The sequence below is a fragment of the Gymnoscopelus microlampas genome, assembly GCF_963454915.1.
Source record: "Gymnoscopelus microlampas genome assembly, chromosome: 7".
NCBI lineage: Eukaryota > Metazoa > Chordata > Actinopteri > Myctophiformes > Myctophidae > Gymnoscopelus > Gymnoscopelus microlampas.
The window spans coordinates 15,547,030-15,564,505 of record NC_139944.1 but is presented as its reverse complement, the minus strand read 5'-3'; the positions used below and the strand labels follow the sequence as shown (position 1 = coordinate 15,564,505).

The 17,476-nt window shown below is 40.5% G+C and overlaps 1 protein-coding gene across 1 annotated transcript; it reads right to left on the bottom strand.

The window, feature by feature from the left end:
• Nucleotides 1-1,039: 1,039 nt before the first annotated feature.
• On the bottom strand, nt 1,040-12,967 carry LOC311048249 (LETM1 domain-containing protein LETM2, mitochondrial-like). The gene is made up of 12 exons (XM_084061396.1): nt 12,838-12,967; nt 9,228-9,297; nt 8,242-8,547; nt 7,378-7,540; nt 6,804-6,947; nt 6,344-6,484; nt 5,399-5,602; nt 3,471-3,590; nt 2,717-2,836; nt 2,381-2,485; nt 2,181-2,258; nt 1,040-2,047 (listed from the first exon to the last, which is right to left on the bottom strand). Exons 2-12 carry the CDS (start codon nt 9,272-9,274, stop codon nt 1,994-1,996), a joined length of 1,482 nt encoding a protein of 493 aa, XP_083917522.1. The 5' UTR covers nt 9,275-9,297; nt 12,838-12,967; the 3' UTR covers nt 1,040-1,993.
• Between the last annotated feature and the right edge of the window lie 4,509 nt (nt 12,968-17,476).

Here is a 17,476-nt window from a genome sequence, read left to right as displayed (position 1 = left end):
ATGATGAATATCCTCACAGTATGTTTCATTTGGACAGCAGTATTTCAATGGGCAGAAAGCAGCAACAACGCTACAATTTAACATTTCTGATGCCAGGTTTTTGGGCGCAATGCAATTCCATAAAGTCCTAAATACATGTCCATAGGGTTATATTTACACTTCTGAAACAAATCAGATAATTGGCATTGTTATGTATGGGAGATTGGGCTCAATATCATGAAGACTTACATGTACCGTCTTCAAATAATCAGCATGTTTCTAAAACATATAATACAGGAGGACATCTAGGTCAGTGGTTCTCCTAAGTGGGGTCTGGGGACACCCAGGGCAGGTGTCCTTAGGGAGTTCCAGGGGGTCCCCAGCAAGGCCCATTTCATTTTTCGGCTTTTAGAAAATACCCAATCTACAAGCTCACAACGCATCTCGTGGTAACCGTTGTGGAATGGCAATTTCCGAATATTGTTGACAAAATCTTGACAAATGTTGCCGAATATATATTAATTTGGGGGCTCTTGAAATTGAAACGTTTTAGAACCACTGATCCAGTTAATGGCACCATACTTAACTTGAAGCCCCGAGTCATATGGGACACACAGTGAAACCACTTGACCAAAGGGGAAAGGAGTAAATACAGCGTTTTACATACTCTCATTTTGAGGTATAATAGAATAACAAACTGTTCTGTATCCAAAAGCAGCCACGGGGTCGGACACTGACATTTTGATACTTTGTCACATTGACATGATCGTTACGATGGTTAAGAGGACAGGGAGGAAAGCCTCCATCTTTCAAATCACACCATTCAATGATTAATGATAATGCTACCATCTCTGCTACAGATATAGTATCGTTTAGAGTAGACCAGTGGTTCTCAAAGTGGGGTCCGGGGACCCCCAGGGGTCTTGGAGGAGGTTCCAGGGGGTCCCCAGCAAAACTAGTCAATATAGCCAGGCATCACAATCGGTTAAACTACGTTATCCCTCATTGAACCCATTTTATACTTTGACTATTTGAAAATAGCAGATCTACAAGCTCACGTGTAACCATGTGACAAGTTGCGAGCTTGTAGAGCTGCTATTTTCAAAAGATTTTGACTGCTCTTTTTCCCTTTACACCAAATCTCTTTGCCAAAAATAGCAAAGAGATTTAGGGTTGATGTGCTCAACAATCAACACAGATATACTTCTGAAGAGCATTTGTGAAGTTCTCTTGACCAATCAATACTAGTTCTCAACCATTTCTTCTAATATCAGGGATCAAGACATAGTGTGGCTTGAGATTAAGGCTTGCCCTTAACTATGTTGTTGACACAAGATTCAGTTACCCCCAGATGTTTTCATTTACAAAAAATAAATAAATTATATTGACTGCAATAGAAATTTCTTTATACACTGGCTGAAAAATACAGCAACTATTCCCTTTAGCAGCACTTGTTCAAGTGACAAGTCATTAAATTGCACTCCTTAGAATGATCATGATTCACTGGTCTGATTCCAATTAATCAGACCAATGCTTCAGGTCTTTAAAGAATCATTCTACAGAAAATGTCCATGTTTACAAGTAACATCTGCTAAACAAATACTTCGTAGGTGGAAACCTGCAAAGAACACTAGCTTGACATGAACCGTGTAAATAAAAGGCACATCTATATGCAGTCTCTGTTTACATACATAACACACTGAAGCCAACGCAATCTGTCCGTTACAGTACATATGAGGTAATGCCAGTAGTAATAGCAGGACTGGTCTGTACATGCTATTTACACATTTATGTTACAGTGCAATATCTCCCCCAGTGCAGTTCTCTTCCCAAACAAGAACCTTTAGTTCTGGTATGTTCTTGAAGCAGCAGATCTTCAGACGAAAAGAAGCCTATGTGAAGAATGGAGACGTTACAGTTCACGTGGAACAGCTCAGCTCCAGTGATGTTGGATCGGGACTTTGGGGACATTTGGCAAGGTAAACCGTTCCCCTGCGCAGAATCACTACAGACTTCACATTCCTTTAGCTGCCATCTGAGCCTTTTGGGCCAATTCTGCACCTTTGGCCTAGAGGGGGAGGAGAGAGATAACAAACAAACAAAAAATATTAGATTGGATTTAAAAATAAAAAGTTGAATAAGAGATTGAAGTCGAGTACGATTTCTGTGCACCGATGAAAGTGACAAGCGAGTGAACATACGTGGATCAGCTGGGCTTCTATGGATGGCATGTCGTGTGACACATCCAGAATCCTGGCCGGGTCCAACATGTGCTCCATCTAAAAAACAGGCAAGTTAGTTTGAATAAAGCGACACCGCTGTACTATGGAGTATAAATGAGGTTTGAGATGGAGGCCTACATAAAGCAGTAAGAAGCCTCTATGAGGATGAGTTGTGCTACCTTTCTGTCCATGAGGACCGGGGCAGGGTCCACCATGACTCGTGAGACTGAAAAGGACTTGTCTTTCACTGGAGCTTCATCCTCCTTAGGAAGGACCGTAACGCTCTACAAAACAGTAGTGTGGAAACAGGTTTAATAATAAAAAAAGAACGCAGTGTGACACGTTGTGAGCTCATAAATCTGATATTTTTTAACAATTTGGCAATCAATGACCGCCTACAATTCAAAAGTGGTTAAAAATCGGGACACATCGGCTGCATTAAGTTGCCGATTGCAGTGTCAGTCGGGCTCAATAGACAGTATATAAATACAGAACAGTACATATGAAATGTATACCTCCAGTTTGGGCACAGCAGGGATGATGGGGGTCTTCGGTTTGAGTTCAGTCAGGTACAAGGCACGAGACAGCAGCAGCAGAGATGGAGGAACCTTCTCTGTCAGGTGGAGATCCAACCACTGCAAAGATACAAGGGTTCATTGATCATCTGACACAAACAAAAACCCAGGAACACACTCAATCTACGAGACAATAGCTAAATCCCAACATTCAAATTTCTGCCTCCGCGCCTCCTACCTCCTCCAGTGTGACTCGGAAATCGCGTCCCAAATGCTAATTTGCTTTCGGAGAGAGGAGGCTCCCCAAGCTGCTAGGGAGCGAGGATCAGCGAGGATACATCAAGTGTATCTTTCATGTCTCTTTGCAGAAGATTTTTCATCGGAATGTTAACATAAATTCTCCTTCTCCACATGACAACCCTCCAGGCTCCGGAGTGATCCAGCTGTGTGACACGTCATACGTAACTGCCATCACTTCAAAATGACGCTGACTGAGCGAGGAGCGTTCCCATTCCTTAAAGCGAACCCAAATGATTCCTCTGTCCTCGCCTCTCCTCCTCACTCAGAGGCGAGGCTAAGGCACGAGGAAACGACACGAGTGGCGGACGCGTGGGCAGAAGATTGAGTATTGGGATCTGGCTATTAACCTGCTCTTTGGAGAAAAACAGCAGTCTCAGCTAAATCTTTGCAAAAGAGAGGATGGATTCACGGGGTTGAGGAGGGTTGAAAAACGAGACAAGCGTAGACATGGTACCTGATGTAGTTGCTCCTGGAGCAGCTGGGTTGTCAGACCCAGTGACCTCATTCCTCTGCTGTGACAGGCTGCCTGCAGCTCCGACACGCTCAGCACGGACACACCCTCCTTAGCGATCATCTAGAGAAACACAAACACGTTTGTATTAGTACACTTGTGAGGACATCAATATTTTAAGATGGTGATTTAATGAATGCAATTTTTTTTTTAATGTTTAGCTATTTTTAACCATAACAATAAATCCAAAAATAGCAGATCTACAAGCTCATTGTAGAACGTCTATTTTCGGTGCGAAACACCAGCACGCAGCTAGTATAATTCTAACCCTAACCCCTTAAAGGGCAAGACCACTTTGTTAGAGGTTTGGGTTGTGTAGTTACCTTGCCATGATGTAACTCCAAAGGTGGGCAAGAAATAAAAAATAATTGCTCCATTGATTAGAAATTGATAATTCAAAATATGCTCCTCATTGACTTACATTGTACGGTAAAACTGCTCTCAAAGTCACTCTTTTAGCACAAAAACGAACGCAAACAAAGTTGATTCAGACAATATAGAACATCACCAAACCCAGTACTGTTTTTTTTTTAAATAAAAATGTCAACTTCCTGTTGATTTTGCCATTTTTAATAAGTAGAAAACCCGGACTGGATCGGCGGATCCGGATCCAGATCTTCAAATAGTAAAATCAACAGGAAGTTGACATTTTTATTAAAAAAACAAACAGTACTGGGTTTGGTGATGCTCTATATTGTCTGAATCAGCTACGTTTGGGTTCATTTATGTGCTAAAAGAGTGACTTTGAGAGCTGTTTTACCGTACAATGTAAGTCAATGAGGAGCAAATTTTGAATTATCAATTTCTAATCAATGGAGCAATTATTTTTTATTTCTTGGCCACCTTTGGAGTTACATCATGGCAAGGTAACTACACAACCCAAACCTCTACCAAAGTGGTCTTACCCTTTAAAACCTGATCTCCAATTGCCTAATCATAACCTGAATCTTTTCCTAAAAGTAAGCCCAACTCTAAACATTTTTTGCCATTAACACAACCATTTATTTTGTGAGGACCAGGAAAATTGTCCTCACAATGTCCATTTGTCAAATGCTACTACTCTTATAGGGACATAGTGTTACAGGTACACACACACTCGAGTTGCATAACTGTGCCGTATCGGCAAGTCCTAACAAAGAAAGAACACCTAGTTCCTACCTCTTGGTTACGTCTGCAGACATGAATGTTAATGATTTATACGTGGTTGTGCGCCACAGAAACAGCCAATTAAGCTCACAATTCATCACGATGCATTGCATTGTGAGCTTGTTGATCTGCTATTTACGAACGACACAGACACTTAAGGAAGTATAAATCAGGATTTAGGATATTGTGTAGATTTGCAGGGTCTAGCTTTAAAACCAAAGCTTCATGTTTTTCCTCCGGGAAGTGAAGTTCATTACAACATTGTGATATGCGTTATTAACTGCATCTCAACGTTTATGTGCACATAGGGGATACAGCACATACTAGCTCCTAGTTAAAGTAGACAGCTCACTGATTATGGAACAATAAAACATTACCGTTATTTGTTTAAAAAAAAAGACCACCAGAGATCTCTGCCCACCGATACATTGAATACAAATTCAATGTATGAACAGCGGTAACAAACCCACAACCACTGCTTTGAAAAAACAATCCTGATAACGTCCAAACATGAAGTTCCGCCCTAAAATAAGGTCTTTGCAATGGTCCAGTGAAGTTGTTATAGCCCACATATTGAATTTAGATGTCACCAGACGTATCAGTAGGACGAGATCTGATCATCTGGCTACGACAGACTACATTTGTTGTACGCAGGTGTCCTGAGCAAAAAACATCAGATCTACAAGCTTACAACTATGGCAGGTGTTCCGAGTGGTTGTTCTCACCTCATCGTCAGCCTTGATGCTCCTGAGCTTCATGAGCAGGTGGAAGCGCAGCAGGTTGTTGGTTCCTATGGGCTGCAGCTCCAGCAGTTTACACAGCGCCACCAGCTGGCTGCGCTCCAGATGCTCCAGAGTCAGCTCGTCCTCAAACAGCTTGGAGAACTGCACAATGTCACGGGTGGTAGGCTGCTCCCCCGTGTGACGCACCTGGAACATGACCCACACACACACACACACAGTTTGTCTACAATCGTTTAGATGTGCGACTCATATCTGCCCTTTATCTGATGAAATTGGGACAACTCAGCAGCTTACAAGTCTTAAGAACATCTATTAGCAATTTTAGTATGATTAAACAAGAATTAAATAAGAACTGAGAATAGAATCGATTCTTATCAGCAATAATGAATAGAAGTGTATAAATTAGGCTCAAGTCATCCAAATACAAGGGAGAGACATAAAGACAAGTAACTTTCAGTTAGGGCTGTCACGATTACAAATTTAAGTTGATGATTAATTGTCACTCAAATAATTGCGATTTACGATTTAATTGTGTTTGGCATTGAACATTGGAACATATGAAGCCTTTTTGGGCTTTGTAATCAAAAAAATGCACAGGGCAGATTTGACAAATAACTGAAATATACAAAGACATTTACATATTTGATAATTTTTATACATGTTAAAAAAACAGAAATAGCGTATCTACAAGCTTAACACGTAAGCTTGTAGATCTGCCATTTCTTTTTTAATATTTGAAAATGTGTGAAAATCTTTCAACATGGAAACAATCATGACGATTATGCAAAAGTAATTGTGATTCTCAAATAATTGCGATTAGACGATTATGTAATGATTGTGACAGGCCTACTTTCAGTAAATCATCTTTTTTGTTTGGTTTGTTTCTTTTCTGAGTGTTCATATCCAGGCAGACAGGTGCAGACTGACCTTCTGTACAAAGGTGGAGAAGCGGTTGGTCTCGTCTCCCACCGCCTGGGCCTTGTTCCTGCTGGCCATCTCAGTGATGGTCTCCTGGAGGAACTTGGCCAGCTCCAGCTTAGCAGCCAGACCCTTCTTCTGCTTCTCCTCCTGACCATGCAAAGAAAAACACTCAGTTCTCAGTTCACTTGCTCTGAAGAAATGTCTCTACGACTGAAGAGAAAATAAATGTGTCATTGCTGATTCTGATCCTAATTTATCATTTAATAATACAGGAGGAATGCCATAACCACTTGAACCCTTGCGTATGGGGCGAACATACCGTGAAAATAGACCATCAACAAGCTCACAACACATCGCTGCGTGTTGTGAGCTTGTCGATCGGCTATTTTCCGACAAGGACATTTGCTGTAGAGAGGATAAGAAGAGAAGCCAAGTACAGATCCATGGGGGACCCCTGTCAACGTACCTTCTTGGACTCTGTCTCGAAGGTGGACGGCAGCATTTCAGGAAAAAGTTTGAGGAAGACGGGCAGTAGGAACTCCATGAAAGGAACGATGATGAAGACCGTGAAGGGGACCAGACGGAACAGATCTGCACACGTCCTCATCAACTGGAGACAAAAAAAATACAACGACATTGATGTAAGGTGTTACTGCTCCCACTCTAGTCACAGATCTCAGCGGGTGATATACCCGTTTCCTGTTTCAGTTCATTTTCTCATAGCTTCATTTGATTGGCTCAGCATTAGATTTGAACCGGAAACACATGTGAAGGTGTCACGCTTTCTGGTTAAAATCTGCTGATGCTGCCTCATCATAACTACATGTCTGACATTTGTAACAAACCAAACCACATGACAATTGGTTGACAATTCATCGAGTTATGATGAATTTAATTGTGGAGAGACTCTGCTTCAATAGACCGCACCAATATGGCGGTCACAATGTTGCATCGCTCAAATGAACCAATATAGGCATCTACGTGCATATTTCTATGGTTGCCAAAATAAACAGCATTTAATAAATAAAAGGTTTTCTTACTCTTCGGCGCTCTCTCCTGGTGAGGTTGTGTCCGTGCAGTAACCGCCAGACCATGCTGGATGCGATGTTGGTGTCTACAGCCAGTAGTCTGAAGCCGTTGTAGTAATGCTTCAGCTCCTCCATAACTCTTTTACTCAAAGGCTTCCTGGCCTCCACCAGCGGCCTGGCAACACAGAATTCACTGTTGTACAAATTATTGCCATTACATTCAGTGTTTTGGCATGAAAAATATATAAAGTCAAAATTACTTCTGTTTGTCTTTAGGCTTTTTAAACAAAAATTGCACAAGGCAGATATAACAAATACCTTTAAATATACACAGAAATAACTGACTATATCTAGTACCAATAATCAAAATAAATAATGTACTATGGGCAAAACAGGCTATATATATTTAATAAATGGTAAATGGCGCATTTATAAAGCGCTTTTATCACTTTACTAATGAATAATTTCACACTTTCAAAAAATGTCTACAGGATTTAAAAGCTCACAATGAACTTTTAGATAGTCCATTTGTGCCATTTCTCAACATATTATATTCATACAGATTGAACGGAATGAATGTAAACGATTTTGACGATCATTTAGCACATATATATATACTGTATATACAGTGGTTCTCAAAAATAGCAGATATACAAGCTTGTACATTTGCTATGTTGGAATAATCTTGATTTTTTTAAACTCAAATCTTTTCTTTTTGGGGTTCCTGGCACAAAACATTTTCAGATGGGGGTCCATGTCCAAATACATATAATTTTGGGGTTCCTTGGCACGAAAACAAAATTTGAGAACTACTGATTTAGAAGGCATTTGTAGGATCGGCCTCAGGTCTTAATGGGATAATCGTCACAGGCCTACCTGTCAACGGCACCACTGCTGGCCGATGCTTCGGTCTGTGGGGGGGTGGGCTTGGCCTCGGCCAGCCTGTCACATGACTGGTGGAAGAAGCGCACTGGAACGCAGCCAAGATGATGCTGATGAGCTTCTGTAGTGCGTCCAAAGACGTAGGGTCTATGGTTCTGTGGAGGTGGTACGGCCCAGTTAACTGGCCTACGGCGCTGTGTGGGTGGTACGGTCCGGTCAACCGTTTCTGACAGTGGACCACTTTGAGACACGGACACGAGACGAGCATGCTGCTGGTGTCTGGAGATCAAATGGGACCCCCTGTGAAAAAAAACAGACAAGCATTAAAGCCCTGTAACACTTTGTTACCCACCAAAAATAGCAGATGTTATATATACACACACGTGTATATACAAAGATATTTTGGTGCGTGACACAGGCCTGCAACAAAGTACTAGCATTAGTTCAGCTAATGACACCACGTGTCAGACATCATTCATTCAAGTTTAACTAATAACAAACTGTAGCAGAAATGAAGCCAGCATGTAGGTCAAATGAAAGAAAGGGAAAAAAAGACAATCAGTAAACCCTATAATAATTATAATTCATTGCATACCAAAAGTAGCAAATGCACATTTCAGCTAATAACACCACATGTCAACCATCATTTATTGCCTTTTAAATATACATGGCCATAGCTAATAAACTGCTACAGTCAGTGTAGCTTGTAGGAAGTAGTGTCTTATTATTAGCACTTATTTTTAAGTACTTAAGCTTTAGAAGTATTTCCCCCTGGAATTTACCCAATACCAGTATCTATTCGGTGTAAAATTCTAATACTTGCAAGTCCTCCATCCCACCCATGACCCAAAATGTAATTATAAAACAAAATGCCAGACGCCAGAGGATATCGATTGAACTGTGTGCAAATAGTTTGTACACTCCGAGTTAAATGAACTCTCAGGATTTTACTGTGTACTGTTGTGGCTGAAGTCTTTTACCTTGAACGAGTCACAGCTACCAGGACTTGGGATCCAAACACAGCCATGGTGGGAAGCAAGTCTAACGGTCCTGGAGGTGAAAAGATTCATATAACAGATCACAGTTAAGACTACGAGTTAGACAAAACAGAATTATCCAGCATAAGTAAGACAGGTTTGTCTGCTTTGGCTCCCCTTTCTAGTTTCTTCTACGTGTCAAAGTCTCCCTGAGCAAGACACTTAACCCCTGAACGAGCCATCTGCTGTGTGACTGTGAACACAGAAAAGGAATTTCACCTCCCCCAGAGATGATACAATACTCCTCCTTTCCTATATGTAACTCATGGCCAAAGTTCAGTACAGATAATTATCCTGTACAAGATGTTTGTCTTGTTTGGCTGCTGGTGTTTGTGAAGGGCAAGGAGCAGGGAGATGACCTGGCTTGCCTTGTATGTTGTTTGTTTACAACAGTGGTTCTGAACCTGTGGGTCGGGCCCCACATGATTTTTTGGGGGTCCCCAGATGACAGTAAAGTGTCAATTTAAGGACTTTTAAGACCATTTGAATACCAAAAAGAAAGAAATGAAAAAATACCATTACTGCATCAAAAGTAATCAACAAAATATACAGGCACTATAACACTGGTCAACATGTTATAGTGTTGACCAGTATATGAAATGGGGTCTGAAATGGTTGAGAACCACTGGTTTACAACATGTAGTGTGACAAGCAGCTACGCTCCCCCTCTGAGGGGCGAGAACTTAACTTTATCACCAGGGGACACGTGGGATTGTTTCCAAATTTTAATACAAAAACATAAACACTGACAAGCTCACAATGTGTTGCAGACAGTGCAACATGTTGAGAGCTTGTAGATCTGCCATTTTGGTGTGCAACACCACACTCATTCACTTTCAAGGAAACTTGGCGGTCCAGCTCCAGTGTGCAGAGACAACAAAGTTGTCTTGATATGAGTGATCAACTTCAGACAGCTTTACAGACATAAAGCATTTATGTTGGCTAACAGAAGGTTACAGATTGTGGTGTCGTGGATCTTTTGTCAATGTTAAGATGTCAATCAATGAAAGGAAATGTTACCTTTCATGCAGCAGACCATATAGATGGGATCCAAACACGGCTTAATTTATGCTTCGGTGTTGCAACATTATGTCACTCAACTGCTTTGTTTCAATACTATACACAGCTTCATATATCTGTTCTGCAGTCTAGCTTATTATTCTCAATAACCACAGAGCACATTGTAATTTATTTGTGCAACTCTGTTGCACTCGTTTTGTTGTTTCTTCTGTGCAATTTGATACCATTTTCTGTATCAATTAAGTTTACTTTCGTTAAATCACCATTGGAAAATATTAATAAATAAAATCAAGTTATTACTTATCTATTATTGTCCTCTACTATAATAAAATACCTCTGCGTAGTGCTCTGTTGTATGCTGTCATTGGCTGGGAGAGAATGTCAGTTGATAAAAGTAGGATCCAAGTAAACTGATTAAAAAAAGCAGGCTCTGTTGTGGGCTGGAGTCCAAATTCCATGTAGGTTATTACAGAATGTACAGTACTGCAGTGTGAGGCCACACCCTCTGTGCTAGTAACACAGTTTCACTGTAAAGTCAGTGTTCTACCACTTGTCTTTTAATGCCTGCAGCTGTTAAAACTATTTTAACCACTTTCGACCTTACGTGTCCCTATTTAGACAGGTCATAGTGTGGGAAATCCTAAGAAAACAGTGAAGATAGCAGGTCTACAAGCTCACTAGTTGTGAGCTTGTAGATCAACCATATTTTTTTACATTTTTGAAATAAGTAGGGCTTAAATACGGCGACCGGACATCCAGGATTGTCCCCGTTACAAGCTTTGTGTCCGTCTCTAAAGCACAGTGTTTTAGAGACAGAGACAGCTGTCCAAGTTTTACCACCATTTCAAATATATTATCATGTTCTGTTGAAAGTTGCAGTCACTGGGTGTGCTAAACTAAGCCATTCTCCTTTTTCATTTCAAGGACCCCCAGTTTGATATGCATTGGCCAAAGACCCCCATTTGATACCATTTATTTTTACAGTGTAGACCCCAATCTACATTGTAAAATATTCCGTGTTAATTGAACTCAGAGTGTTCAAATGGAACCAAATTTGTATACACTCAAAAGTTACAGACCCATAATGGTTTGATTTGGAGTGGACCCCAGCTGGTCCCCAGACCCCACGCTGAGAACCAGTGTGCCGAGCAATAATAAAATAATTGTTCCACATCCTGATGGAAATAGATACAGTATACATAAGTCCTGGATTGGGTGTTTGAAATTGTAAAAGGTCTAGTGATTAATAACATGAAGTGATAGTTATTGTACTGACTGGGTGCATCTCTGCAGCTGACCGTGTTTTCAGCACGTTTGTTTGTTTGTCAATGCGTGTAACCTGGGGATAAAGCTGTCAAATCAATTAAAACAGTGTCACTCACACCCCTCTTGACACCCAGTGAGAATAGTCTGCTATATATATAGAACACACACACACACACACACACACACACACACACACACACACACACACACACACACACACACACACACACAGGGGTGAAACTGAGTATTGTTGTGGGGTGATACTGATGTCATCAGTAATCTTTCTAATCAGTTTATATTCTTGTGGGGGTGATACTGATGCCATCAGTAATCTAATCAGTTTACATTCTTGCCAAAATATCACTTACACCCTTCTGCACAATAGGTAGTCACAGCCACACCTAACAATCTGATGAAAATGTACCAATTTAGCCTAGGCACTGTATACACACACTTTAGTTTGTTTTCACAGTCTGCCAGGCTCTCTGCATGCTAGAGCATTGGTTCTCAAAGTCGGGTCCGGGGAGGGGTACCAGGGGGTCCCCAGCAAAATTAGTTAATATAGTGCCACAATCATTTTAACCATATGTTATAGTTTGGCTATTCTAAAATAACAGATGAGCAGCTATGAGCTTGTACATCTGCTATTTTTGGAGAATCGTGAAAATCTTTGTAATCTTTGTATATATATATATATATATATATATATATATATATATATATATATATATATTTTTTTTTTTTTTTTTTTAAAGCGACCATTTGTAACTCAAATCTTTACTTCTGGGGGCCCCTGGAACAAAATATTTTGAGAGGGGGGGGGGTCCGCGGCCAAATACATATCATTGTGGTGGTCCTTGACATGGAAAAGTTTGAGAACCACTGTGCTACTGTGCTAGACAGAGTGTGAATTACTTTGAGACAGCGCCCCCGGTGGTGGCGGGAGGCCATGATGACCTATCGGCTCACGTGTATGAGCTTTTCTGGTCCGTGAATAATGACACGGACAGTCACGACTCACGATGCAGTGCGCGTGCACCGACTGTTATTATTGATGCCACCAATAATACATAAATAAAACCACCTAAATCACAACCGAACGCGACTTCGCCCGTTGTGTAACGAGCCGTCAACCGTTACATAATTCACGACGAACTCCGTGAACTTGTATCATAAAACCATTTAACCCAACGTGTTGATACTGATAGGAAAAAAACACAGTAAAGCGATTTTAAACTAAACGCTGAAATAAATTGACATCACTTACCTAAGAAATGTTGTGGGGTAGTTGTTTTTTTAGACTGTTTGCGTTTTATTCGTCATGAAAAGGTTTTATTTATCCACTTCTAGGCCGGTAAATTTCCACCACGACGTCCTCTGACTGTCATGAAAGCACAGTGACAGACTGTTCTTCTGGGAAGGAAGAGCGCACGCCCATATCCGAACATAGCCGACCACCGCCGATGAGTGTTGCCATCTCGGCTTATTATAAGCGACTTTGGGCTTTTTTTTCTGTAAAGTTGTTTGTAAAAGATAGTGTTTTTTGGGGGGCTTGTTTCTAGTAGTGTTGTTTAAAACCAGTGTTTCTATATTTGATATTTCATATTTTATGCCAGGGAGTGGGACCAAGCCCTGGTCCACTCCAGAGCGTTTAATAGCGAGTTCTGGGCTGACTATCGCTCTGGTCTGGACTGGACGAGGGCCATGGGAGCCATAGCCCCATTTAGAACCTCTCCCTCCGCTATGTAGCTCCGAGATGAGAGGAGGTCCTACATGGCCCGGTGCCATTTTAGCGAAACTTTTTTGCACATTTTCCACTTTACATATTTCTTACCCCTTTCTGAACATCGTATCCAAAAAGTAAAGGTTTTCTGAAATGCTCTCAGATGTTTTAACTTCTAGCGCGCAATAAAATCTATCCAACGAGTTTAAAAAAGCGTTTAAATAGCTTCTCTCCTAAATGTTTTTAAGACATACCCGGAAGTTGCGCCCGTAGAGATAACTGATTCCCCTACTGGTCAAATGTTGAATTGCATATTCTAATGCATAATATTATGGAACCGGCTGAGGAGAGAAGCTATTTAAACGCTTTTTTTCAAGTCGTTGGATATATTTTATTGCGCGCTAGAAGTTAAAACATCTGAGAGCATTTCAGAAAACCTTTACTTTTTGGATACGATGTGCAGAAAGGGGTAAGACACATGTAAAGTGAAACATGTGCGAAAAAAAATCGCTAAAACGGCACAGACAAACGAGGAACCTCATCTCGGAGCTATACAGCTATATGTGTTATCCCATACAAGATTTGTGTTGTTAGAATTTTTCGAAAATATTTTTCATTTTCTTCAAGATTTGTATTTTTGTATTTGTATTTTCAAGAAGAAAATAGCCAATGTAGTATGTTTAAAAGGCGAAGGGTTGCTTGTTTCTATCGCAAAACTTGGCAACGCTACCAGCGACCACTACTATCGGCTAGAAACATAGCAGATCTACAAGTTCACAATTCGTCGCGGACGTGACGCGTTGTGAGCTTGTAGATTTGCTATGTTGCTGGCGCGCGTACGGACGAATCACAAATCCCCCCTCCCCGTATAGAGGCACGTCTCGTACGGAGAGCAGTGTGTGGACAGAAAAAGATGACAGGCAACGCTCTCGGCCAATCAAAATGGTAATAAGGCGTCGTCTTTCCCCAGAGTGGTGGTCTGCCTGACTGCCCATATTAAGGGGTAGGGGTCTGCAGTTGATACAGGAGGGTGTCACGTTGCAATAGCATCCAACTAAGCATCTATTCTACACATCCTAATCCTTTAATCCTAGTGAAGCAGTAGGCTACAGCACACACTTTATGATTTTCACTTTTTCATTCAGATATTACATTTCATCTGTGAAGTCTGGCAGATGCTAAATACTACTTTACAAGCTACAATAGTAGGCCTACACCTTATTCATGCCTACTCTGTACTGTAGCCAAGACTGCAGGACTGCAATGCGACTTTACTATGGTACCTACCATATTATGCATAACTGTGTATGTATGGTATTTTAAATTGTCTAAATAAATGAATCAAATAATGAATCAATCAATGGAGGAATGAGAGTTTGTGAACACTGTTTTTGTATAATGGGATTCATGTGTGTGGCTGTGATCAGCATAAATGTTATGATCCCATGGTCAACAGAGAACTACAAGAGTTACTATCATACTGTTGAACAAGGCCTGGCCACCGCCTGGCATTCAAGCCGGCCTTGGTGTGGATTTTACCTGTACAAATGTACCGTGTGGACTATGTGGTTGAACCACATTGGACAATTACGTTGATACTCTATTAGCATGTTATCTCATGTACAATGTGCTGACACGCTTTTGCACCTTAATGTCTAATCTCATGTAAATACCTGCTACTGGATCTACATGTGCCACCACCTTTGTGTCTAACCTTATGCACATTATGTCTTCTCTAACATCATGTATACATACCAGCCCTGATTATGCCATACGTGTATATTATGTAGATATCTTAGCTTTTTGTTTATATCCTTGACATATTTTTCTGTTTTTCTTTCTTTTCTCCCTGCTCTCCCATGCCCTCCCCTTCCTGAAAACAATCAAAAATGATGGAGCTCGCACAAAAACGAATTTCACCCACTTCTTTACACCTGTAAACCTATGATGTGAAAATAAATAAAAAATCACATAAATAAAGAAAACGTAGAAAAGGTAGTGCTATAAAGTGACTAGGATGCAGGTAAACATCAAACCTAGTATCTGTCTAAACTCTAAAGTTTAAATGACATGCTATCTAAATAACATTGTGTACATTTGTGGTCAAGCAAAGAGTACATGTACGTATCTAAATAACATATCATGTGAACAAGTAACCATTAACCAACATACATCTGCATAATGAGCATCCATCAAAATAGACAACAAGAACTTAAGAAGTGATACTAGGTAGAGAGGAGTGCTGGGGGGCTGAGGTGATACAAGTATAGCCCCTAGTTTAGAAACCCCCCTACCAGTGACATCATCGATGGGGAATCCAAGCTAAATAGAAACTGCGGGAAAGTTGGCATGCTATAATGGTAACCATTGTTCTCGCGATAATAGAAATCGAAAAATAAAAATTGTGAAATCTTGTTTGAAAAAAATAAAACATGTCACAGCTCCTTCTTACCGCCGGGCTCCGGGCTATGGTCGATGCTTACACCCCTGCCCGACCACTTCGGTCTGCCGCCAGGGGGCGACTGGTTGCCTCCCTCAGTGGTCCTTCAGGTCGATCTACACGGTCACAGCTTTTTTCTGTTCTGGCCCCACAGTGGTGGAATGAACTCCCCACTGATGTCAGGACAGCAGAGTCACTGCCCATCTTTCGCCGCAGGCTGAAAACCCACACACTACCCTTCCTCTTCGCCTTACCCACTTGTTGTTAACTAGTTGTACGAACTCTTTTATTGTTTTATTTGATCTTGTTTATTCGATACACGTATTTGTTTTAGCTATTGCTCATTTGATTTTCATATTTGTCTCACCTGTTTGAGAAAGTAGGTAGCTGATATATTGCACTTTTACCTTAGCGCTAGGTATATATAGTTGCTTGTTTTAGAAGAAAATGCACTTAAGACTTCTGGAGATTAGTAGTTTTGTTCCCTACCTATGTTGAATGCACCTATTGTAAGTCGCTTTGGATAAAAGCGTCTGCTAAATGACTGTAATGTAATGTAATGTAATGTGTCCAGACAAAGACCATTTTATCATGAGCATTAGTGAAGATTATATAAAGATAGGTTAAATTGGGTGAAGTCGTTCTTTAATGAATCCACATGCCGATCTACAAGCTCAAAACACGTCACAATGACTGTTGTGATATTGACTTGTAGATCTTTTCACAACTTAAAAGTTTGTAAAATATAAGTATGGAATTTATTTGATTTTTTATCTTTTGAAATAATAAATATTCCTACATGTAGCAAACGAAGGGGAGAAAAGGGACAATTTTTACTTGCGCCATATAAATGACTCATATAAATGGGACTCATTTTAAACGCTGGAAATTCAAATAACGTGAAATAAACAATTTGGCATAATTTTCTCATAAATAAATGTTGTTTGAACATCAAAATAGTTGTGATGTCAGGAGTGGGAGAAGTCCACCATGGTAAACTCACCCAAACTCGTAAGCAAGTACAAGGATACTTATATCATCAGTGTGCAGTTAATATTTAACTGTAGAAAAGCTTCCAGAGAATTGTAATACTTGTGATGTCATTACTATGCTGTGCCTGTACAGTCACCTTTTCAAAACGTCTTATTCTCATTTTAAGGCATATGACCACCGCCTGTCACCAGGCTGGCCTTGGACTTTTGCTCTTCCTCATGGACCTACCTACCTTTGGATTCTACCAGTGAAAGTTACATTTTTGATGACTATTGATTGATTGAATACTTTATTAGACATAAATGCAAACAGCACGAGGTACAGTCAGACATTTGGGCTAAAAGGATAACACTTCCATTGTGGTCCTATGTATTCAATTCATCAACATAGCATAAAAAATAACACCAAAAATACAATATCATCAACAAATAAAACACAGAGTATAAAAGGGGGAGGGGGATGTAGTCGGTGAATGTCATCACCTTTCTATGGGAGAGGTGAGTTTACCTCCCCCTTTGGCCTCCTGAAAGATGGATCCACATTTTCTAAGGGATGGTGTCACGGCATTCCACACTTTGGTGGCAGTGCAGTAGAAGAAGAATTTACCCATGGTTTGTTCTATATGTGGGTGGTACCAGGTCGTCCTTGGCCCCCTTCCCTAGTATTGTACAATGGAGCTTGCACAAAAACTAATTTCACCCACTGTATTACACCTGTAAACATATGATGTGACAATAAAAGTAATTCTGA